This window comes from Plectrocnemia conspersa, unplaced genomic scaffold (genome assembly GCF_051122295.1).
Source record: "Plectrocnemia conspersa isolate PC_06_02 unplaced genomic scaffold, ASM5112229v1 ptg000013l, whole genome shotgun sequence".
NCBI lineage: Eukaryota > Metazoa > Arthropoda > Insecta > Trichoptera > Polycentropodidae > Plectrocnemia > Plectrocnemia conspersa.
The window spans coordinates 18747811-18772850 of NW_028277177.1; the positions used below are offsets into that span (position 1 = coordinate 18747811).

Consider the following 25040-nt stretch of genomic DNA (forward strand, 5'->3'; position numbering starts at 1 on the left):
AAATGTGATCTTGCTGCTTTTTTTCAAAATGACCTATGGCTATCTGTCAGATATTTTTGAGAAATTAAACGATCTCAACTTGTCTCTTCAAGGAAACAATTGCGATATATTTACTTCGAATGATAAAATTGAAGTTTTATTAAAAATATCAACATTTGGAAAAGTAGGGTAGAAAAGGATTCGTTCGAAATGTTTTCCAGTATCGACAATTTTATAATCGAGAAAAATCAGTGGAAAAATTTTATCGCAAAAAATATTATAGGTCACTTTAAAGCGCTAGAAACACAGTTTTGTAAATATTTTATATCAAATATTGATTTCAAAAAGGTATCTTGAATTAAAAAAAACATTTTTAATTGGCTTAAGTGAGATTGATCATCTGCCATATACAGCTCAAGAGAAATTTTCTGAGCTTTTGAGTGACTCAAACTTAAAACTAGATTTTCCAAAAAAGCCCTTGACTGAATTCTGGATTGAAATTAGAGCTGAATTTCGCACAATCTCTGATGTGGTTTTAAGTGTTCTTTTGCCATTCAACACCACATATTTATGTGAAATTACTTTTTCAGTTTTAACACATATTAAATCCCAATATCGTTCATCGCTAAAAAATGTTAAGGGGCAGTGTCAAATATTGCACCAAGATTTAATTTGTTATGCAGTAGAAAAACAAGCACATCCGTCTCATTAAAAAACGATTCTTTCCTTTAATTTTTGTGTACTTATAATATATACCAGCGACGATATATTTTGCTCAATATTCTATTATATTTATGCTATTGCAAAAAATGCAGTTTTGATGAAAAATAGGACATATAATTTTTGTAGCTATAATAAATACAATTTCAAAACTTTTTGTGCAATTTTTAATTTTATATTTTAGAATGTTTCTAAGTACAAAATATTTATATTTATTATATCTGGGGTCGCGAAGAAACCCACAATCATAAATGGTTCAAAAAAGTTTAAAAAGCCCTGCTTTAGACTATTATAAAGTTTTTTTAAGTTAAAATTATTATCACGATAGTTATACAAAATAACAATATTTAGGGTTTAGGGTTTTTCTCTATATATTGCTTTTTTTTAATATTAACTATTAAATGAAACACTCTGTACAAACATAAAAAAAAAACACTTTCAAGTCAGAAAATGTCAGAGGTTTGAAATTGTATACGCTCAATTTGTATATGTATACGAGAACCAACGTTTAATTTTCAAACGTGGAAAACACCCGTACGTTTGTCTGACCGCAGGCGTTCCAGGGAATAAGGTCAGGTCGGCACTGGTGCCACCACAACGCAACCAGAACTTACTTTCTAATCACCCGGTGTACCGCCCGGCACGAGAGCCTCTTCCATTTCCGACTGTCACTAAACGCCAAAAGTCCAACTTTCTATATACGTTTCGGCAAACACATATATTGAATTTTGTAAAATCCCCGCAGCACGCTTGCCGCGATTTTATGTCGGAAATTGTCGGCCAGAGATTAATTTGTTAGAAGCTCGATGTTAAAGTAGATCATAGACTGAATAAAATTAATTAACAAAATTTAATATTCCAACACTCCATATGTTTAAAATTAATAAGTTGCTTGAAAGGATGTAATCGATTGGCAAAAAGTTTTATGAATGTGTAGGATGGTGTAATATTTTAAGGCCCAATTTCAACCTTTAGAATTCTCCATTCGCATATTTTGTGTCTGAACATTATCAAAGGGCAGCTTGGTCCTTTTCAATATTTATTTGTGAATTTATGATTGGCTTTTTGTAAAAATCTCCGTTAAGAAAAATCATGATATCAAAGATACTTATAAATGTTTAATAAAAAAATGTTTCTTAAATATTATATATTAAATTATATGTTAAAAATGTTTGTATATATGTAACGAATAAATAAATAGATAAGTTCGCCTTCGGATGATAACAATAAAATACAATTAGGGGGATTAGTGAAAATATGCCATTATTTTCCGAGCAAGCTAATACATTATACATACAAGGTTGAATTACAAGATTGGTATTCGGACTTCATATTTATATTAGTTCCGCCATAAGAACAATAATGTTCCGGAGCAGAAGGAGCTTGGACGTTTTTATGCGACTCATTATTTATTATGTTTGCTCATTAGCATTTTTAACCTTTTGTGCGCGCGTAAGCACGCACAAAATGATAATTTCCACTCGTGCATTATTTTCACATGATGTATATTCGTTTCGCTTATATTATCTACGTTCTTTTCTTTCATTTCAACATTTCCTTTTTATTTTTCAAAACACAAAGAAAAGCGAATCGCTTTTGTAGGTGGGTGTGTATGTTATTCGCCCGAAACGTCAGCAAAGGGATACTTCCACATTCTTGTTATAGTAAAAGTTTTAATACGTTTTAAATTTCTTTTTGAATTTTTGTAATTTTCATTTGCGGCCTCGGGTAAAGTGGATGGTTTTAATTTAAACTTTCAACGCGCAAATATTATAATTTTCATAATCAAAGGCTACATTTCGTTTCCTTTCCGCTTCTATAAAAAATACGTACGATGATACATACATATATTTGGTAAATCAACTCATTAGAATTTTGCAAAATTATGTTACGAGGGAAATTTTATTTATTTGACTATTAGAATGTCTAAAGCAGTCTGTTTGTCTGAGCTTCGTTTTCCGTAGCAGAATTTAATTTTTATTAATTATGAAATAATTGTTAGCTACAATTAATTAATTAACTGTTACTGATTCATATAATTCAGATTCAGTCTTATTTAGATAATACCAGTCAGTCAATTTTATAATATTTTTTTTCTCAATTACGCCCCTTTTCCTAATGATTCACTTGCTTTTGGAGCTTATACTTTTAAACTTTTACCTCTACTACGATTTCGTTTTCGACTTGAAATATTGTATATGAGTTCAATCAAGCGGAGTCAACGCCAAATCTACTCAGACGACCTTCAAAGCAAAACTTTCAGAACGACTTTAATAATTTTATATACACAGTTAGTAAGTCATAATTTGATTATCGCTATTTTTTATAGATATTAATTAAATTTATAGACTTTACTATAATTAATAAATTAAATTGCTAGAGTGCGCTCGGGATAAGGATTCCGGTTTGTTATCGTGTGCGTGAACTGTGTGGCTCAAAACAATTTCGCTCAAAATATTTAATATTTTTATTTTAAAAGAAAATATATGTTTATTTAACATATATACATCTGAGCTAAGTTGAAAATTTCAACGGGCAATTAAAAATATATTATATAATCGAAGAAACCACACATTGACGTCATTAATTAAATATTTGCAAAATTCAAAATCTTTCACTAGTCAAAAAAATAAGTTTTAGTCTTTAGTTATTCTTCAAAAGCAAAAAGATATTAAACGGGGAAAGAAATTGTTCGCAGATTCTTTAATAGCTCGACGACTCTATTAACTCATTAGAATTCATTGAATAAATTAAAAAATTATCATTGGCGCAACGATAAGAATAATAACTTTTTTAAGCCTTACAGAGAATAGTGTAAAAAAACCAACAACTGATTAATGGAAAAATAATTAAAATATTTTAATCCACGGGTAAGAGAACGAATAACTTACAGTGTATATTTGAAGCCTTGATATCAATTAACCTTGATATGCCCAAGAAATTTTGTTCTCTTAAAATTTAATTTATAAATAAAAAACAGTGGCACGAGTTTAGTGACCTACCCATGAGACAGTGGGCAAATCTGGGTTAAACCAATATCAACACAAAATTATTTAAAATAAATCACCAGAGAAGATCGAACTTCTGTGCCATACTGCACTTTAATGACGAATACCAGCGTTGACGAATCAGCGACTGTCCTTAAAAGAGAAAGCGAGACAACGAAGTACACGCTACATCGCTTCTCCCTCTCATATACATGTACACGCACACAATAATAAACCGGAATCTTTATTCCGAGCGTATTCTAATAGATATTTAACTATTTTTTCGACTAGGTTAACAGTTAATAACACCATTCGAATGCATAACTTTTAATATTTCAATCTTCTAGTCTTTATAGAACTATGACGAAGCACCTGTCGAAATTTTATATTAAAATATATATTATTGGAAAAAACGGAAATTTATATTATCGCTAAAGCCAGTTCTAATTAGTCAAATAATGTGAGAATAGGAGAGGTAAGAGAATTGTTGAACTCCCAAGTCGGAACACCGCCTCAGAAGTGTCACTTCAAACTTCAGATTTTTGTATTCAAGTCAAAATTGAAATTTCATCACATTATGTACCTTAAGCCAATTAAATAAACATCGACAGTACGGTTCTAGACCATAAGAAAACAAAGCTAACATCATGAAAGATCGAAAGCCTCTCCACTTCAATAGGCAAATTTTTGGTCTAGCCCAAACCTTCAAGAGTTAACTCGAGTTTTGCGAAAACCACTTACTTGCTCTAAATATTATTCAATAAAAATAAACTATATAAAATACTTTTTAAAATGTACTTTAAAGTTTCTTAATATAAATATATTTTATTGTGTATGAATTTAAAAACTAATTTTTCATTTTATGAATCACATTATTGCTACTATTAAATAAATACATATAAATTTCGTTTGTATTTTTGTTTCGTTTTTCGGTCAGTACACAATTCAACAAACACAACTCTTGTTTGAAAAATAAGTATTAACATACATGCGGGTTCATATAACTTGTCACATACACATATACAGCCGAAGGGTTTTTGCAAGTAAACGCGCGTTTTTTGGTGTCCCGTCAGATCAAAGAAAGCGTGTCTTTCTCTTTTATAGCGAAAACAAGAGAAAAGTTTCGTTCGGAATTTCCCCTATATTTAAGAAAACATAATGACTGTACATGCATTGTTTGTAACCAGAAACACGTAGAAAAAACAACGACAACCATCAGGATTTTCGACGAAGCAAAATCGTCCAGAAAATTTTATATGAAATTCGAGGGAAAATATTTTAGTGCGAAGGCGGTGGGGAAGGGTAAAAACAATCGTTTCCCAAAATATACTTTTGCCGCTTTTACGTCTTCGTCCCGTCCTGTGCGACTTTTCCCTCATACGGCAAATATTCGTGTATAAATTGTTGTATTTGCATACACATGTACCGCATTACCATTTAAGAGGTTTGGGAGATGTATGTATATGTATGTACCCGTAAATACATGGTATTCTAAACGTCGAATCAGATGAGCACGCATCAAGTATGATATGACATAAGTTGAGGTCACCACTAAAAGGAAAGTATATTCATAGGAAAACAAGATAGGAAACTTCAAGAATTAAATGGTTTGATATTAAACATTTTTGTAAAATTTGTAAATTACTAGAATATTTTATAAGCATTGAATTTTAAATACGTCCTTAATATGTTTACAAATTCTATAACCTAACTTTCTTAAGACAATCATATTTCAATCAGGGTTTTGATTGGTTTATAAATATTTTATATACATTCAGGATTTTATTATGAATATGTACATAAGTATATAGTTTATGTATTGATTGGTAAAATTCACATGCATTCTCATTTAGTTTAATTATCCACAAAAATATAGAAAAGTGCGTTATTTAGTTTGGTTATTGCTAAACGGCGTTTAAATATATTACATGCCGAAACTGGACATATCACCAACGTATATAATTAAAAAGCACAATATTCAGATTCACACGCCTGTAAATTTGACACAAAACCTATCAATTTAACTCTTTCAGTGAATTTTTGAATACAATGATGGTTTAATTACTAAACTCGGCATATAATAATAAATTTTGAAAGTGAAACTTCATATAGAATTTTATCAAATATTTTCATGGACTGTATGATATTTAAATTGCCATTTATAAAGCACTAACCTGGGTTACATATTTTACAGGTACATTTATAAGCTTGTTTACTCTTAAAACCGCACTAGTATGTAACGAGTTTCCGAATGAGTTTCGTTAGATTACTGTCACTGATATAAAATAATGCGGGTTATTTTATTCAATTTTGTAACTTGACGAATGTGCGAGCGCAAATTAAAAACAACACAAAAAAAGTTTTAATTGTCCCTTCATAATTTATATGCGAGATTATTCTCTCTCTCTCCATTTCGTACAGAAATCCTGAATTAACAAAATTCCTCTTGTACAAACACGAACTCAGTCGGAAACTTTCGTTTTGGCGTGTTTAATTTCAGTGCTACGAAATTTAATGTAAAAAGTGTTTCAATTAAATTCACGAATCCTTTTATTTATATGTTATTACAGGGTGTGGCATGTACGTCATTATCCGAAACGGGGCAAATATTTCAGTCTATAACTATTTATGTTAGAAAAAAATACGAGTGGATTTCAAATCAGCGTATAATTTATTTCATCGTTTTGTGTATAATAAATTAGTGTAATAATTATTATGTTAATAATTACGTATCACACATGGTAATAAAAATTATCGAAAATACTACTAAAATAAAAATTAACTTTATGAAATCTAAACAGCAAAATAAATTTAATTAACTTTAGCAATTAATTGTGTAATAAATATTTTGTTTAAGCAAAATTCATTAAAGCAAAGTCAATCTATAAAAAAATTAGACTAATTAATACTAACTTTGTTGCGAAAATGCCCAATTTATACTTTAATATTCTATATAAACTATACTATATTTGCGTTAACACAGTCAGTTCGAGAGCTATCTATTTCACCATTATTTATAATTGAGAAAAAGATTACAAATTTAGGTGTATTATAAGCTCTATAGCACACGATACGTATATATGTTATATATAGGTACTCATCATTACTCCGATTGATTGATAAATATAAAAAATATAGTCATTAATATAATTTCTATAAATTTGTTCTAAATATAAATAAGTATATTGAACGTATATCCATATCGTGTGATTTAGAGCAAATTGTAGGGGCGTAAACCGTAACTTGTCATCTCTTTCTCAATTATGAATAATGATAAAATAAATAGCTCTCGAACTGACTGTGCTAACGCAAATAGAGTATACAAAAATAAAAAACAATAAGCTTACATAAAAAAAATAATAAAAAATATAAAGTATTTAATATTGTATTATATATATAAAAATATAAACATTTAAAAAATAATTAATTAAAATCAATATTTATTTATAAATTTAAAAAAATGAAATAACACCATATTAACTTCACTGGTTAGCTTAATGAGTAAAAAACAGTAAATTTACAATGAACAAAAATATAATACAGGGTTGGAAATGAGTTTTTGCTCATTTTAAATCACTTCTGAGAGGGTACCGCGCGAAGAAATTAGAAATTTAGTCGTAATGGATCGCTTCACGGGGGAACAGCGAGTGTTCTGCGTGAAACAGTAAAGTTCGGCGCCTGTTTCGTGTTTATTACTGATTACAAAGTATGGATCAATTCCCGAGTATTAATTTAATTAAATCGTGGCTCAGGCAGTTCATATAGATTGGTTAAACGCTAAATAAAAATAAAACCGGGCGGCCACGGAGTAGAAGAAGCGAAGATAATGTTACGCAAGTAAACAAATCTGTGCAAGATTCGGGCTTGTCAACTCGCAAGCATTCTGCTGTAGTGTTAGCAAGATTAACTTTGCGTCGAATTTTAAACTGGACTTGAGGCTACACTTATATAAGATCCAATTGGTGTAAGAATGCAAAATCTGACATACATTAAATGTGACTATACCAGTGGCGAAGAAAATGTTTTCTAACAAACTAATATTGGGTAAGGGTGTCACAGTCCAGATTTGACATCTCTTGATTTTTTTATGGGGTTATCTCAAAAGTCGTGTCTACTTGAATTAATCAGTCACAATAATCCAACTTAAGGTGAAAATTCGTCGAGAGATCCAATATCTGACGTGCTTTGTGTCTTAGTGTTTTAAAACTTAAATGCCAGATTAGAAAAATGCCAGCTCCTTCTAGCTAACATTATATATATCAATGTATAATACAAGGAGCCGGATAACGACAGTCTTAGGCGAGTCGGTTAGTGCGGACGTCCTGAGTCTAAGAGACATTAACATAGGACGCGATTGTGATTCTGAAGACGTTCCAAAACCCAAAACTGAAAATCCTCGAGAATAGTTTTATTGTCAACAGTATCCTTTAGTAGTATGAAAAAATGCTTAGTGATATAAAACTTTCTGTGAAAACTCAGCGAATCGTATCTCATCGCTCCTAAAAGCAAATATCTCATTATAAAGGTATCCTAAACAAGAGATAGTATTTGGTTATTCTAGGATTCCATATTATAGATCTCGATTCAAGAATGTAAGTGTTATAAAATACACGAATCATTAAAATAAAAAGCGTTCCTCATAAAAAAAAACCCGAGTATCTTGGATGATTTTCGTAGATGTCGTTTACGTGCAGAGAGAATCTCGACTTGCTCTTAAAAGTGATTATGAGATCTAAAAATAAAATAATATAATTTTCTCTAACCTAAGCACTCTTACCGATTCTGTAGGAATAATCTGATTACGAACGGGAGCAAGTTAATGACACACGATGACACTATTCAACACTAAAGGACAGTTAGTTAACGGTAGCCCATCTCCATAGATGATCTAAATCATTTTGTCTGCAAATGATCGAATGCATCTAAGCAAAAGCTAATATAGTATTATAAAAATCTGCATACAGAAGATAAATTAAATTTGGAACTGCGGTATTTGTCATTATTAAATAACGTATAGAGCAGAGCGCTCAGGATGAACCCTTGAGGAACCTCCCAAGGAGTGAAATACTCTTTCGATAATCGGCCGCCATAGGGTACAACTTGTCTTCGATCTCTCAAATAATTCAAGAATAACCTTGGCGAAGGATTTTTCTCAATCAATTTTGACGCTAGACAGAAGGTTAGTGACAGTGGAACTGGCAGTACGAAACCCATGATGCTGGTACAACAAAACTTGCCGAAAGGGATTGAAGACGTATGTACAATATATTGCAGATAATAAATGATTAACTCGATATTTTTACAAATTCTCTAATTTTGAGCTGATTTTATAATATATTATATTTATTCTATATTAATTTATTTATAGACCATATGTAAAACTTAGGATCTTTATAAACCGATAAAAGTAGGACAGGTCATTTTTAAACATCAGTGATACAAAAATATGTTTTATCGAGATTAGGTTAATAAGAATGAGATATATAAATTAGATCAACCGCAAAACCTTTTAGAGTCGTCTTACAAAAGAAAATGCTTTTCGCCTATTATGCCATATAATGCGGTTAGTGCGACTGTCGCAAATTTTTACAGCTTCCAAAGACATCTATAGCGAAGACTTTCAACATAGAAGCTTTTATGCACTCCAAATGTAGTTTAGTCGAAGTAGCAACCGCAGGCCAGATCTAGTTGATATAATTATTGAACGTCCGTTATACAGACGCCTCGCTCCGGGAATCTACCCTTGATAGAATTTCATTTTGCAAATACGTAACGGAGTTTACCGAAAAATAAAAAGGGTTTTTGCGGGCGAAAATAACTAATTTATTATTCCATCTTCATTTGCGGCCGGCCTTAATCAGAGAAAGGTTTCGCAAAGATTGAATCCTTTACTTATTCAGACTGACCTTCACGCACGAGTGTAGCGGAACCACTCCTTGGTCCTGGGCGCACACGTCCAGCCAGTAGTGGTCCTTGGTTTCCGAGTCCAGGATGGCCAGAGTCCTCAGCTGACCTGAAAGTGGGAAACAAGCACATGTAGTACACGACATTGGCACGTACAAGTTTAATCTGTTCTTAATCGAGTTGTGTCTGTTCGGCTCGGTCGACATGTTTACACATGTCAGGTTTGATATTTGTCTAGGTTAACAGACTAGGGATGCGGCCTGGATTAAATGGAGCGGCGGGGGAATACAGGAATACCATATGAATTATAAATCATAATGTATATATGTAAATTTCAATAAATAAAATAATTACAAATATTGATTTGATACTATGTAAATTGAAAGCATAATGTTTGCTTAGGTGAAAACTGTTATATATAAATTTGAAAAAATAAAATATGTTTTACTTTCAAGATAACAACGTAAACAGAAAACGAATGAATGTTACATTTGTTATTAGTAATATTTTGAATAATTTGGGGCCAATATTGTATTTTATTTATATGAAAGCGTAAGCTTTATTAAACACTACATGACGTAAACCAAGTTAATGACTATAAACATGATATTAAGGAATGTAAAAATGTTTATATTAAATAATTTTAATAACATATTTTATGTGTGTACAAGAAAAACCAAGGCATTTAAAAGAAAAAAACAAAGGTTTTTTTGTGTATTCGTTCATAAATTTGTATTCGTAATAATAAAAATATTCAGAATATATGCATGAATATTTTAAGTTTTTGATTATCGTTTATACGATAGTTTAATGTGGAAGTTACTAGGTAAACAAAATATTTCATTTGTTTTTATTATATTTATAAAGCACAGATGTGTATAAGTAATATTTCTCATTATACGAGAAATAAATTATTATGCGCTTGTAAAAAACTAGGTTCGAATCTGTATTGAAAATCACAAGCCGTAAGTCATCCTCTAGATACGTCACACGTCATTCTCATCGCGTGTTGATTGTCCGACAGAGACTGAGAAAGTACGCGATCTGCGTCGCGTCGCTAGGCACCCCTTCTGAACACTATTGGGGCTGTCTCCTGTTTCCCCCTACTGTCGATACAATTTTTATTCACTATTTTACTAATGCTTGATTCTTACTGAATGCTTTATATTTTTGTCAAATAAATTTATTTGAATTTTGCGATCCAAAAAAAGTTTCTAGTTTCAAAGACTATAAAATCACTACCATTACGGCCGATGTATACTCATAAATGAAGCGTTAATGATGGGTTACTTTGAATTCAGAAGTAAGTTTCATTCTTTTAAGATAATTAAAGACACTCTTGGGAAAACTTTGTGTTTTGTTTTAAGAAATTTTACCTAACTCTTCATATTCTTCCGACATTTCTCTAATCGATCATCATCTTTTTGGCACTTAATAATCACATAAGAGGTTAATAGATTTTGCCCTCTCAAGATACATCGTTTTATAAAATGGAAAGAGTCATATGTTTTTATTTGGTAATTTTTAATGTAAGAAAATTGTATTATATGTAAACTTATTTTAAAATTAATTAATTAAATTAAATATGTATTTAATTGACTGAAAAAATATTATTTTTTAGAAATAAATATATTTTCTATCTAGCTGTATTAAGAATAAAAAAAGGTGTTTTTTTTTGTGCTAAGTATGTATATCAAATTAAAAAATATTAAATAAATAAATAATAAACCATAATGTAAAGTTTCGATTATATGTGTTTTTTATTCGATAATATATAATACTAGATCCTCGTATTATGAATCCAATCATTGAACACCAAGAGGTGGTAGATATAAAATGTAGTGAAAAAGCTAATAGAAAATCTGTTTGGTTTCAACACTGTTTCGAATGACACAATAAAGACTTTGATCAACATTAAAAATCTGTTTGATAGCGTAATAAATGACGTTGAAAATATAAATACAGAAAACGACAAACAAAGGAGATGATAGCATAATGAAATTAAAGTCTTGGCTTCCGGCTTAGGAAAACATCCGTTCAGCAAAACCACTGAAAAAATCACGGAATAATTTACGAACACAAAAATAATAAATGAAGAGGTCACAAGTGAAACAAATTGTGCATTGATGTGTGTAATGCTGGAAAATTGAACTTTTTAATAATTGTATAATATATACATTTAGAAAAAAACTGTATAAAAAAGGAAATAATCTATCAGATATGTTTTTAATATAAGATAAATATAAATTAGGTTTAACATGATTGCTTGAATCAGCAAAGCTCTATAAAAACTAGCAAAATTATTTAAAAAAAAGTGCTTTTGCACAGATCTTAATAAATATTTATTTATGCTTCATTAAAGAACTTAAAAATTTCTCAAGTACTTATATTCAAGAGTGCATATAAAAAACTTAATAGATTGCATCTAATTATATATCTCAACATAAGGATTAATTTTATGTAATAGTACAAGAAAAACTATGAATATTTGTATGGTTTTATCGGAAGCTTTTTAGCATTTAAAATTAAAATATTATTTGATTTAATAAAAAATGTATTAAATGTTACTAAAATTAATTTAATGTATATTTCTGGGAAATTCCATTTGGGATTTTTTAAAATGTGCTTTTTTATTATAAGATTTAATCGATGGAGATTAACATTATAAAATTCAATCGAAGTAGGCATTTTAACAAATATGTTTTATTTCTATTGGACGCATTAGCTAATATTTTTCGCTATTAATTTATAATATTATTTTTTATTTAAATCTCAAGCTCATCGATAACCCATTTATATTTATATTTTATAGAATAAAAATTCTCATACAGTACCACGAAATATATATTGAAAAATTATAACAAGTGTCTGATGTATTATCATCTTTACTGCTAGATATGCTTTATCGTCTATTTCCGTTATAGAGTAATCCTGGCAAACTTAAAAATACATTGTAATGCTTAAAAGTTTGTGTAAAGAAGGCTCAAAAGTCGCAATAAATCCTTATACTAGATTTTCAAACTTAATTTGCTGCAAAACTTTATATTGTCAATTATTTTTATATAAGTGTTCTATGAGCCTCACTAGTTTCATAACACATTACTCAGTTTATAGTTTTATTTGTTTCTTAAGTGTTGCTATTTTTAAAATTTAAGTTCACAGTTATTATTATAAGTATAGTAAAATCTATAAACAATATTAGTAATTTTTGTTGTAGAAAGATACTATACGGCAACGAATTAGTATAGCAACTTCAAATTAACGACGTAAAATTTATTCAGGAATTTTAATATAATTATCTTAATGAAAACGTCTCTGTGTTAAAGAATCTGAGTACTTGGCCGGTTGTCGGGTGAAAATTGTCGGTGAAAGTTTTTGAAATTCCATAGTGGCTACGGTCCGCGCAAGAACGAGAGAAGAATGCGATAATTGTCGAAAAGGTTCGCAGACAGGAGGCTGGGGACGGGTGACAAATCCAGATAGGGTGACTTCAAAGTGGAGAGGTGTGATCAACTCCTTTGTGTCTACATCTATAAAGTCTGGTTTTACTGGTTGTCATTAATCCACTTTTTTATTATTATTTCACAAAGGGTTGAGCAATTTATCTCACGAGGTGACCGAGTTAAAGGGTTACCCAAATTATCGTTTCTCCGTACTCGTCACTAAACGCATGGAACTGTTTAGTAGCAATTAAGGCAGCGCTGCTCGCGCTAAGATGACTATTAGATCTCAACGAGCTCCTCTCGCGCCACTTGCAGCACAAGGGTACCCTAATGAAAACCACTACCCGAATCGTTGACATAACGAGATTATGCTCCAGTAAAAGTTTTGCAGAATCGTTCGAGCCCAAGTCGCCATGTAAAACTTTGTATTCCAACATAGAGAAACCACCTGACGTGGCGAGTTGCAGCCCATCTCCAAAAACACGAATCTCCGTGGTAATGGGACGAAATATAAAGGCTTAGTTCAGTCTTTCTACAAAGTTATCAGTCAGTCATTAGCATAATCCGAGAATACGGCTTTATAAGCTGATATCCGTATGTATATGTGTGTCGTTTTGAAAGCGGGATGGAACGAGCAGAGTATAAAGCTAAAAGCTTCATATTTGCACAAAACTCTCTGCGAACTATGTTGCGATATAAAATTAACGAAATTTGGCATGGTAGTTATGCGAAATTAACTTAATGCTGCGGATTATCTCAGCGCACTGTCAATATGTAAACTTTAATAAATTATGAAAGGATTGTTAGCACTGAAACTTTTGTTTATCGAAGTTAACCCTCTCATATGAACTAAATTTATACTGAGAGAGTTATCGGACCAGATTGAGAAAAAGCCGGCTCCAGTTAGGCATTTGTGTCGTACATAACTAATTAATTTGAATTTTCTAAGTATAAAAATAAAGAAAATATTATACATGTAGAGGAACATCTGCAGCTATAAATTAAAAATGTTTTGGTAAAAATATTTACAAGCTTTATAATTATACGGTACTCATTATAACTGTTTTTACTTGCCACTGCTGGATCATTTTAATGTTTATATAGTTAATAAAGATGCATGCATTGCATTCATAGATATTTTAAAAATATTAAGATTTACTGGAACTAAATGTTCATTTACATAATATTAAAGACCGATGTTATTAAAATTATTTTATGATATTTTATTATGAAACTATTTACCAATTGATATATTTATATAAAATATTTTATTTTTCATAAATGTTTTATGACATAATTGAAAAAAATATGTGCTAATAAAAATGACAAATGTATTGGCCTTTATAGTTATTATATAAAAAATCCCAGCACGTAAAATACAATCGTAGCTGTATAACATATATAAAGTGGGTTGAATCTGCTCGAGTGCGTATCGAGCCGTTTAACTAAAGGACGACGGCACTAAAAGTTTCAATATGTTGGGCTAAAACAGCGAAACACGGAAGCGAGTTGTAAATAAACATTTATCTGACGATAGGAAGAAGACGTAGGCAAATGCGTGAATGAAAATTCGCGATGTCGACAGAAAAGCGGCGCGGGTTCAAATATAAAACTACGGCTTTATTTGCGTATCATAAATCACAGGAAACTACCGAAACCCGAGGAAGGCGAAAAAGATGCAAAAGTGAGAGTTTAAGTGTTTTTTAACTGCTGAATCACACTTGAAAAAATGCTTTTCTTCTCGCTCTCTCTCTTCTCGAGTGCAAGTGGATATAATGCCGTTTCTTTCATTTCATTTATACTCCATTTTTATTTCCGGTCTTTTATTGAAATATTTTCCGGAGAAACACTTCAAATTTGGATTATGTGCGTAATGGCGTTTAAGGCTTAATTAAGCTCCGGCCTTTGTGTAACGCAAATCTGTAAGGACGAATTGAGCTTTTATGATTATTCTTGTATCTATCGCTAAATAGTATAAATTTTGTATGTATAAAAAAATATTACGTTATAATGCTACACATGTTTTATAATAAAATGTTAAATATTAAGTTGTTTAATAAAGTATTGTGGCGACCACACATATAGACACATTTAAAAGGGCGATTGTCTCATTGTTAATGAACGTGACCAAAAACGTTTATTCATTAACAATGAGACAAACATCATGGCACAAGAGGGATTTCTTTTGACCACACAACAACGGTACAGACGCAATCAATCACCACAATGCAAACCCTTTCCGAAGAATTTGAAAGTCTGGAGCTAAGCAAAAAACTTGCTTTCGGAAACATAACATCCGATTTCTCGAATTCTAAGAAGCCACTGTAGCGATTGGCTAGGAGATCGATGCACAATCGCGATTGGCCAGCTAGCGTTCATCCCCCTAAAGCAGTGGTCGGCAAACTTATTAGCCAAAGAGCCAAATATGTACATTACAACGATTAAAAAAAATTGAGAGCCAAATCTATTTATTAATTTAGCAAACCTTTATTATAATTTTCCAAATCAACACAAAGACGTTTAAATTTAGAGCTCCATATTTTCTTATTTTTTAAATCGAATGCGCGTGGATATTTGTGCTAGAGCCGCACTTTGCCGACCTCTGCCCTAAAGGATTATAAGCCCGGATTCCGACGAGGAGAGGGCAGACGGTCCGAGATACGAGAAGGCTGAGCCACGAGACAAGAGACGTCACCAGACAGCAGAGCCAGCGACGCAGACAACCAGAGAGCCAAGATCTACCAGCAGCCATCCGGAGGAATCAGCCACGCGCCCTCACCGACACCGCACGTAGCCACAGAGCATTGAAACATCATCACATGCACACCTTCATTGCGAGAAACGTCACGCCGTAATCATCCATAGTCAAAATTGTAATTATAACTTAATAAAAATCTAATAGGATTCACCGAATAGTCTCATTGGCCGCGAGGTCAACCACCCCTAGGGCTACGCCCTCTTAAAGTATTTTGTTATAATCAATTTTAATATTTTTTTAAATTATTTTAATCTACTGCTGTAATGATAATAATCTAGCTCTAAACGTTTTTCAGCAGAATGTTTTTGCGATACTGAAATTAAATTTACAATTGAAAAAAAATTATTTGTATGAATTTTGTCAATTACCACCGCATTTTTTTTTTTTTTTTTTTTTTTTTTTAAATGTTTATTTCAAAAATAATTTAGTTTTATACAAGTTATAAATTACATGTTTCTGGCTTTTAGCCATTATCATGTTTACAAGCGAAATTACAATAGTTTAAATAAAAATAGAGGCAACAATATGCAATATTTAATAAGTAAAATTTAAGGAGAAAATACTAAAACCTTTATACAATAAGAAAAAGAAAATAAAATAAATAAAATATAAGATACATAATTAAAAATAACACTTACGAACTGGGGCTATTGAAGTCGTGGTTACAGATTTGCTATCAAAGCATTATGTGCTTAGGCATTTTATGTTTATACTTGAAATTTAGTGTGACTTTGTCATAGTTACCAATTTTTGCAATTAATTTATTATTATGTTCACGCGAGATATTTTTGTAATAATTTATCGTATTATTAATAATGTGATTTTTAATTGTAGGTATAGAATATCGAGTGTGGAGTTTCTTTAAATTAGTATAATATGGGGTGTTATAAATTATTTTTACAGCTTTATTTTGAATTACTTGTAACTTATTAAAATTATTTTTACACGTATTACTCCACACTGGGCAAGCGTATGTTAATATCGGTCGTATTAATTGTTTATATAATAAAATTTTGTTTTTAATCGTCAACGCGCTTTTTCTGTTAAAAATGGGTCTCAGAGCTGAAATGGCGGCAAGCCCTTTAGACCGTACTTCTTTTATATGCTTTGTATATTTTAATTTAGAATCTAAGTGAAGACCCAGATACCTAACACTCGTTTTCCATTCAATGTTTTTGCCCTGCTCGGTTTTTAAAGGCGGAGGCAACGGTTGCCGGCGCATCGTAAAAATGATTGCCTCAGTTTTATCGTCGTTTATTTTTATTTTCCACTTTTTTAAATGTTTATTTAAGTTATGCAAAGATTTTTGTAGTTTTGTTGCTATTGGTTTAAGACCATATGAACTAGTTAAAACGGCCGTATCGTCCGCGTAAATAGAGAGACTGGTGTTTTTTAAAATTGGAATATCGTTTGTATATATTATATAAAGATACGGCCCAAGTATGCTCCCCTGAGGAACCCCGGCTGGTATTTTACGCGGTGTCGAATTATCGTTATTTAAGGAGACGACATAGCTTCGATCTTGGAGGTATGATCGGATAATTTGTATCAGATAGTGTGAGGTTTTGTACCTATCTAGTTTGTATACTAGCCCTTCATGCCACACAGTATCAAATGCCTTCTCTACGTCTAACATTAAAAATCCTGTGCTTTTTTTCCTGTTAAAATTCGCAGAAATGTGCTCCGTGAGTCTATTAAGTTGATGCGTTGTTGAGTGTCCTTCGCGGAAGCCAAATTGTTCGTCAATGATTTTACTATTTAGACACTCTTTTAAACGTGATAAGATAATCTTTTCAAATAATTTACTTAGGGACGGTAGTAAGCTAATCGGTCGGTAATTTAATGGGATGCTATCAGCTTTACCGGGTTTTTTTATCGGAATTATTTTTGCAACTTTCCAAATACCTGGAAAATACCCAATAGATAAGCAAAAGTTAAATATGTTAGTTAGGAAATGAAAGCATTTAAATGGAAAGTTTTTTATTAAGATGTTATCTAATCGGTCAATTCCCGGAGCCTTATTATTTTTAAGTGATTTTGCAATGTTATAAATTTCGAACGGGGTAATTTCGTTAATAGTTTTCTTATCTATTCTAGTTTTATCAAGTCTTTGAATTGAACGATCAACTTTACTCTGGGTTTTTAGATGCGTATAATTTTGCGTTAGCACATAGGATGTAGAGAATGCATTAGCTAATACCTCAGTTTTTTGTATGTTCGAGGTTACTATGTCGTCTCCATTTTTTAACGGCGGAATGTCTGAATATTTATTTTTAATTGATTTAGTGATTTTCCATAATGAGTTATCTGCTGGATTTAGTTTTTTCAGTTTACGCGACCATGAATCATTTTTAATTATTTGGATTTTTACGCGGATATCACTGGTTAATTTATTTAATAAAGTTTTAAGCTGGGGTGATCTATTTTTTTGCCATTGCTTTTTAATTCTGTTTTTGATTTTTATATATTCGATAATTTCTGGAGTTAATTTTACTTTATTTGGTATATTTTTACGCGTCGGTATAAATGATAGTTTACCCTGCTCGATTAAATTTGTAAAAAAATTAATATCATCGTCAATTTGCCTGGTGTTTTGTAAAGTGTATATCTGTGGAGCGCCGTGTAGACGACATTCAATGAAACTTCTAAAACCTTTCCAGTCAGCTCTTCCGTAGTCAAAAAATATTTCAGGGATGACCTCAACATCGCCTTCCAGAGCAAAAAACACAGGAAGATGATCCGAAGATAGAGCTTGGATGCAGTGCATCCCCGAAATTGGCGTAAAACCTTTGACTAATGCGTAATCAAGAGTTGATGGAGACATGTTATTAAAAGGATAGTGTGTGTGTGAATTTGGAAAGTGAATATCCGTGTCAGTATCGTGCAAGTAGTTAAAGAGCATGGTACCGGATCGATTGGTACTAGAACAATTCCAGTGCGAGTGCCTGGCGTTGAAATCTCCGCTTAATATAACAGAGCTTCCAAGTCCAAGCACAGCATCTAGATCACTCTGCAACAATTCGTCTCCGGGTGAGTTGTATGCGGCAGCAATTGTGATGATTTTATTATTATTATTAATTTGGATCGCGACAGATTCTAAGTTAATTACGTCGGGATTTATACGCGCGTGTTTTATAGATTTTTTAATAAAAATCGCAACCCCGCCACCTGGCCTTGAGAGTCGGTCTCTCCGGAGGCAAACAAAGTTCGGCAAAGATATTTTAACGTGAGGTTTAAGATACGTCTCGGTAACTATGACAATGTCAATTTTATACTCACTGATCAATAGCCCCAGCTCGCCAGTTTTGTGTCGAATTCCACGTGAATTCCACGTTAGCAAATTCAATTTCTTCTTAGAAGAGGACATCAAGGTACTCTACCATCATGATGGCTATCTCCATTTTGCTCGCACACTTGCCAGCTTTGACCCGAATCTCCTGAAGTACGAGGAGCATCTTCCGTAGATCCGAGGACGACATGGGGGCATCCTCTGCGCCGGTGTTTGGTGCTGCTGTCGGCTCTGGTTGTGATCTTTGAGCCTGTTTGAGATTAGCGGCCGCAGCTGAGAAGTTCTTAGCCGGTTGGGATGGTCGGAGTGCGGGAAAATGCTCCTGAACTAAGTTAAATGTCGGGCCAGGTGCAGCTGGGGCGACAGCCGCGACGGTAGCTGGCCTTTGATGTCTCCTCTGAGTCTGGACAAGATAATCCTTCCTGCGAGGGCAGTCCTTGAAGTTGGCCGGATGATCTCCTTCGCATCCGATGCATTTCGCTGGTGTCTCACGATCCGTTTTCGAGCAGTCAGCGGTTGCGTGGCTGCCGGTACATTTGACGCATCGTGGGGTTCGGTGGCAGTTTTTGGCTGCGTGTCCATAAAGCTGACATCTGAAACATTGGGTTAAATGTCCATTGTTACGCTTATACCTTTCCAGAATGGCCTTGGCGAAACAAACGTACCGGATGTTTTTGATTGCAGCTGTCTTGGTATCCGAAGAGAACTGAACCAGGTAGAGGCGAGAACCTCCTAGTACCTCCGTCTTTGTCTTCATTGTCGTCACTTTGACGACATTGAGTCCTTGCCTTTGGAGGTCAGCAGCTATGTCTTGAGTTGGAACTTCTGGTAGTCCTTTCAGGACAGACTTTACTGTCTTGTCCTCGTCAGTGGTGAAGGTATGAAATGGGCGATGCCCCCTCAATCCTTCCATTAGTAAGGCTCGTTGCTCGAGCGAAGAACACTGGACGGACACGTTGCCTTTTCCAGTGTAACGCAACGTGAAGTTGCTGGATTTGGTGACGGATTTAATAAGGTCCGTCGTTTGAAGATGTGAGCCCGTGACCTCCATAATCACAGGCGGAACTCTGCTTGATTTGCTTCCTAATACCTCGGGAAGCTTTTCGAACCTGTTTTGGCTCGGGGTTGGTCCGGGGCTCCTGGACTCAGTGGATGGTCTGGCAGTTTTTTTCGGAAGTTGCCATTCCGAATCTTGACTGGGGTTAAGGAACGCCTTAATCGTCCCCACAGAACGCTTACGCGTCTGCGCCTTTTTCATGGCGCTGTTGTTTGGTAGGCAGTGAGCAAAATTGTTCAGCGGCGCAGCTGGCAGGTCCGAGTGTGTACAGCAGCGCGGTCTACGCACAGAGCACGAGGTGCGTCCGTACACCGCGAAGGCACAAAGCGGAATGAACCACCGCATAGTGCCATAAAAATGTCACAACACCAGATTTACTTAAATATTTATAGAGTATTATTTTAGAGAATTACCAAAAAAGGTGTTTTACACTCTTTGAATTAATATTCTAAATTTTAATTACTGAACAATGTATAATAAAGCAATTGAAAAGTTAAGAATACTGATTTTATTGAAAGATTTGCAACCAACAATAAAACTTGGTTTCAGTGTTATACACAAAAAATAAAATATTATTCTAAAAGAAAAAGGTAGCGATTTTTTACTACCAAAAAAGGTCGAAGCAATTTTATTTGTAGGAAAGGGTTAGGCTTCCACTTTCTGTGATGCAATTGGGATAATGCCCTGAATTATAGTCTAAAGGGGCACACGATAAACGAAAACTACTAAGTTGCCTGTTGAATTAAATCAATAAAAATCGTAAAAATATCAGATTTACTAAAAACTGACAAATCAATAAAATCAAAAACATTTTTTATTTCATGATAATTCATTAGAATTATACAAAATAATTACACAAAAATAAAAATAATTCCCTTATAAATCGTATTATGATACCTAATATAACTTTGTCTGGGTTACATATAATAAATTTAAAACCCCAAAAAGTCCTTGGTAGCAAATAGTTTACTGTAAATAATGATTTATAAGTGATGGTAAATGGGTATTTTAAAAATTTATTCGTTTCGAAAGACTATATTAAAAATAAATATACAGTATTTAACTAACAAGTTGTAATACTTTTTAAATAATATCGACCCAAAAAAGGTTTGATGAGGGATTCGAGATAATGTTCTAATACACTTGCTTTTATATTTTAAAGCATTGTTTTTTTTAACGGACAAATTAATTGTATAAGAGTATTTAAAATTCACAAAAGATCATGCAACTTTAAATATTTCATCCTTCGGTTGATTGGAAAAAAAAGTTAATTAAAACGCTGTATTTTAATAAAAAATATAAAATTCTCAAAGGATCAGTAGCAATAAATAACGATTCATTAAATATAAATGCACACATCATCGATTCAATTAGGCAATATATAAAGATTTGCTTTGAATAAAGCGTAAATAAATAAATAGTATTTGAGTATAGAGCTGGCAATGGAATAATGGAGATCGCATTAAATATTCAATGATTATGTTCAGAATATATATTATATGTATATTGAAAAGCCTTATAGGCAATTTATTATTCACTATTTTATACGTGTTTTATGTATGAGATTTTTTAACTGAAATTGTTGTATTGCCGTTTATATATACGTATATATAAATTTGTATTTTTAAAAAAGATCTAAATTTCTTGGTTGTGTTTAATACAAAACACCAGATTAGAACATCTACTAGTTAATGCAAATGTAAACAGTATTATCGTTTATGAAATTAATATTTAATTTAGTCGTATTTGTATAATTAACTATGAAAAATATGTTTCAATAATTATATTAATAGACTGATGAAACAACAAAGACAATCATTATGACTAAATTAAATGCTTACGATTATGCGTGAAACTTATAATGTTTCTCAACGTCTCTTTGAATAATTTAATTACAGGAAGAGTAATCTATTCTTTGATTTTCCCTCATAAGATACACATAAGAAGTTAATTCATCGTCGGCTAGAGGGGTTTACAATAATCCGTGTTGACTTTGACTCAACTTTCTCGATCCTCCGTGAGATAAGATTCAAAGAAAACATTTATAAGTTTTCGCCGAAACTTGATTATGTATTCGGCGATGAAAACCGACGGGTAAACATCTAACTTCAAACTTACCTCGGTGCGGTTTTGTTTCCTTTGTAATTGATGACACGTCGTGCGAGAGTTTTAATTAAGCAAATGGACGTATCTGCAGATCATTCCTTCCTTTGAGACAACATGCAAATTTTTAGACAAATCAGATACGAAAAAGTTAAAAAGAAAACACTCTTGATTTATATGATATATACAATATAATATATAGTATTTTTACTTTAAACAGGAAGAAAATATGGTTCACAAGGGGATCGTGACACATATTTCGGGAATCGTTACCGACGCTCTATATATTCAAATTTTCCGTTTATCATACCGTCGGCGTTTTTTATTATATCTTTTTTTATGTTTTCATATAACTATTTTTTTATATGCATAAGGGTTTTATGCGCAATACTTCCGTATCTTATTACGAATCGAATCGCATATATACATATATTCTATTGAAATATGTAGCACTAATAATATTACACGCATTTTCACCAAATATTACGTTATAGGGATACACCTATATGCTGTCACAAAAATGTGACCTTGTTTTTCATAGGTTATGAACGGTAATATTAACCTAAAAGTCGCATTTAAGACCCTGTTATGACATTGTTAAAATATTATAATTATCAAGTTTATATTTGTTGAGACTTTTATATTTACATGTTTTTTTTAAATTTAAGCAATATCAATAGATATTAATTAATTGATTTTTAATCATAAGTATACTTCATTTACCACATTAGTAAATCACAGAAAGTAAAAGACTTCTTATATATTCTCATAAATATAAAATAATGTTACCAAATAGTTCTCGCCATACTCAAATCAATAACTCGTCAACATGCCATTGGATTTTTAACTACTATTTAATTTATTAATTCAATCGCGTGAGTATAATCACCAACACACGCCACCCATGTTAATATACATTAAATTAGTAATATCCCTGTGGTTGTAAGTTGATGGCAAAGTGTAACTAACTGCAATAAACGCGAAACAGTCTCGAAACAACCATTTACAACACGTCAATTAAGAAACTTTCGTTAAAATTGTCAATATGCATCGTGCAGCTGACACTGAGATTCGTTGCAACATCCTTTATGACTTTATGTTTCTAGTGTTGGCTACTTGTAGTCAAACTATAATAGTCTTACTGATATCACTGTGATTCAGCTTTGTGGCTTGTTCCGATGGCAGAATACAAAGTGCCGGCTGCTGAGACAGAACTTAAGGATGTATGCAATAATGCTGCGGTATACTCAACACTGCAAGCTTTACCCTGGCTAATTAAACTGAATAACATTCAAACGACCTCAAAATTAGCTCATAGTGTGTACCCTTAGAATAGTGTTATTAATTTTGGCTCAAATTTACGAGCGTGGAATAATGCGTTGCGACAAAACTTGCATAATTAACACGCTGCAAGGACAATAAGAGAACATTGATATTATGTAGTATACAAAATCTCATGGGTTACAAAGGATTATTAAAGATCTGTATTAAAACCACGTGGCACAAAAGTGTGCACCCTTATATGCAAATATACATATTAAATTAAATAAATCACTAAACGGCATTCTAAAAAATTCATTGAAGGTTCTTAAAAACCATGTAATATTTAAGTTTTAAATACGGTTAAATTCAAAATGCTATAAACAATATAGTTTAAGTTTTTAAATTTTCTTTTAAAATAAAAACCTTAAGAAAATGTACTAAAAAGTAAAAATATACAGCACGCAAAGATGTATTTTGAATTGAGTCAATAGGAATAATGTTGATATTATAATAATATTATTGTGCTTTATTTAACTGGAAATATAATCAGATAAACGTGGTATCAGAATTATTCTTTATCTAACAAAAAATAGTAATAATAAACAGTTACAACAAATTGTGAAGATGTTAATAATAATATTTATGTTTTAATGCAAGAACCAGCTAACATCTGTTTAAATTTATAAATAAAATTTATTGAAAATATTCTCAAAGCACATTTTAGTAAATTTATTTATTAAAATGAAATTAATTTATGACAATCGTGATTTAACAAGTTACTTCAATAAGCCACAAACGTATCAAAAGCAATACATTTTATAATTATACGCAAAAAATAATATAACGGATAATACGCAAAAAAACATATACTAGTATCTTGATAACCATTTTTGTTATTATTTATATTTTAGCTATTTAGGAATTACAAACTAAAGATTCCGATTCAAGAATGCTGAGAACCAATGTGTCATACAGGGCACAAATAACTAACGGATTGTCAAAGTAAAATGTGTTCCTCATCTGGAAAAATTTTTGCTTATGACGTTTACTACAAAAATCAAATATTTTAAAATACATATAATTTTTTTTATGAAAAAATCATACCAAGAAATTTCAATATAGACAATTTAAGAAAAGATATTTTACTATTTTACATTGAGATCTATATGTAGATAAGAGTTTCAATTCAATTTAAGAAATGATTTATAAAATCTGTATGATCGATTAAAAAACGTGATAGATAGTATTAATAGTAAGTAATTATAACAAATATTTTTTTTTATAAATAATATTCATTAAAAAAGCTAGAGATGACAAAAAAATATTTCATTTTTAATGTATACTAAAAAGCTATTTTTAGAATTTATGAACGAGTCTGAGTTATTAAAAGTAAAATTTGACGTCAATTATAGAACAAAAGGATTAATTAATCCATAAATAATTAATAAATTAAAAAAAAGTCTGCAGTAAATATTTTTTTTTCAGTTAAAAAAGTAGCCGGCACGTAAGCAACATGATAAATATTGTTTTTAATTAA

At 31.7% G+C, this 25040-nt stretch overlaps 2 protein-coding genes across 2 annotated transcripts in view; both read right to left on the reverse strand.

Moving 5' to 3' along the window:
* The window catches only part of LOC148227493 (fat-like cadherin-related tumor suppressor homolog), a 153544-nt gene that overhangs the window by 19941 nt on the left and 108563 nt on the right, over positions 1–25040 (reverse strand). Inside the window, exon 2 of the mRNA XM_088201987.1 lies at positions 9593–9699. Within this exon, the coding sequence (XP_088058113.1) occupies positions 9593–9699 (107 nt within the window). The remainder of the gene's footprint in view (positions 1–9592; positions 9700–25040) is intronic.
* Positions 19097–20462, reverse strand: LOC148227495 (uncharacterized). The gene is made up of 2 exons (XM_088201245.1): positions 19746–20462; positions 19097–19673 (listed from the first exon to the last, which is right to left on the reverse strand). Exons 1-2 carry the CDS (start codon positions 20336–20338, stop codon positions 19145–19147), a joined length of 1122 nt encoding a protein of 373 aa, XP_088057371.1. The 5' UTR covers positions 20339–20462; the 3' UTR covers positions 19097–19144.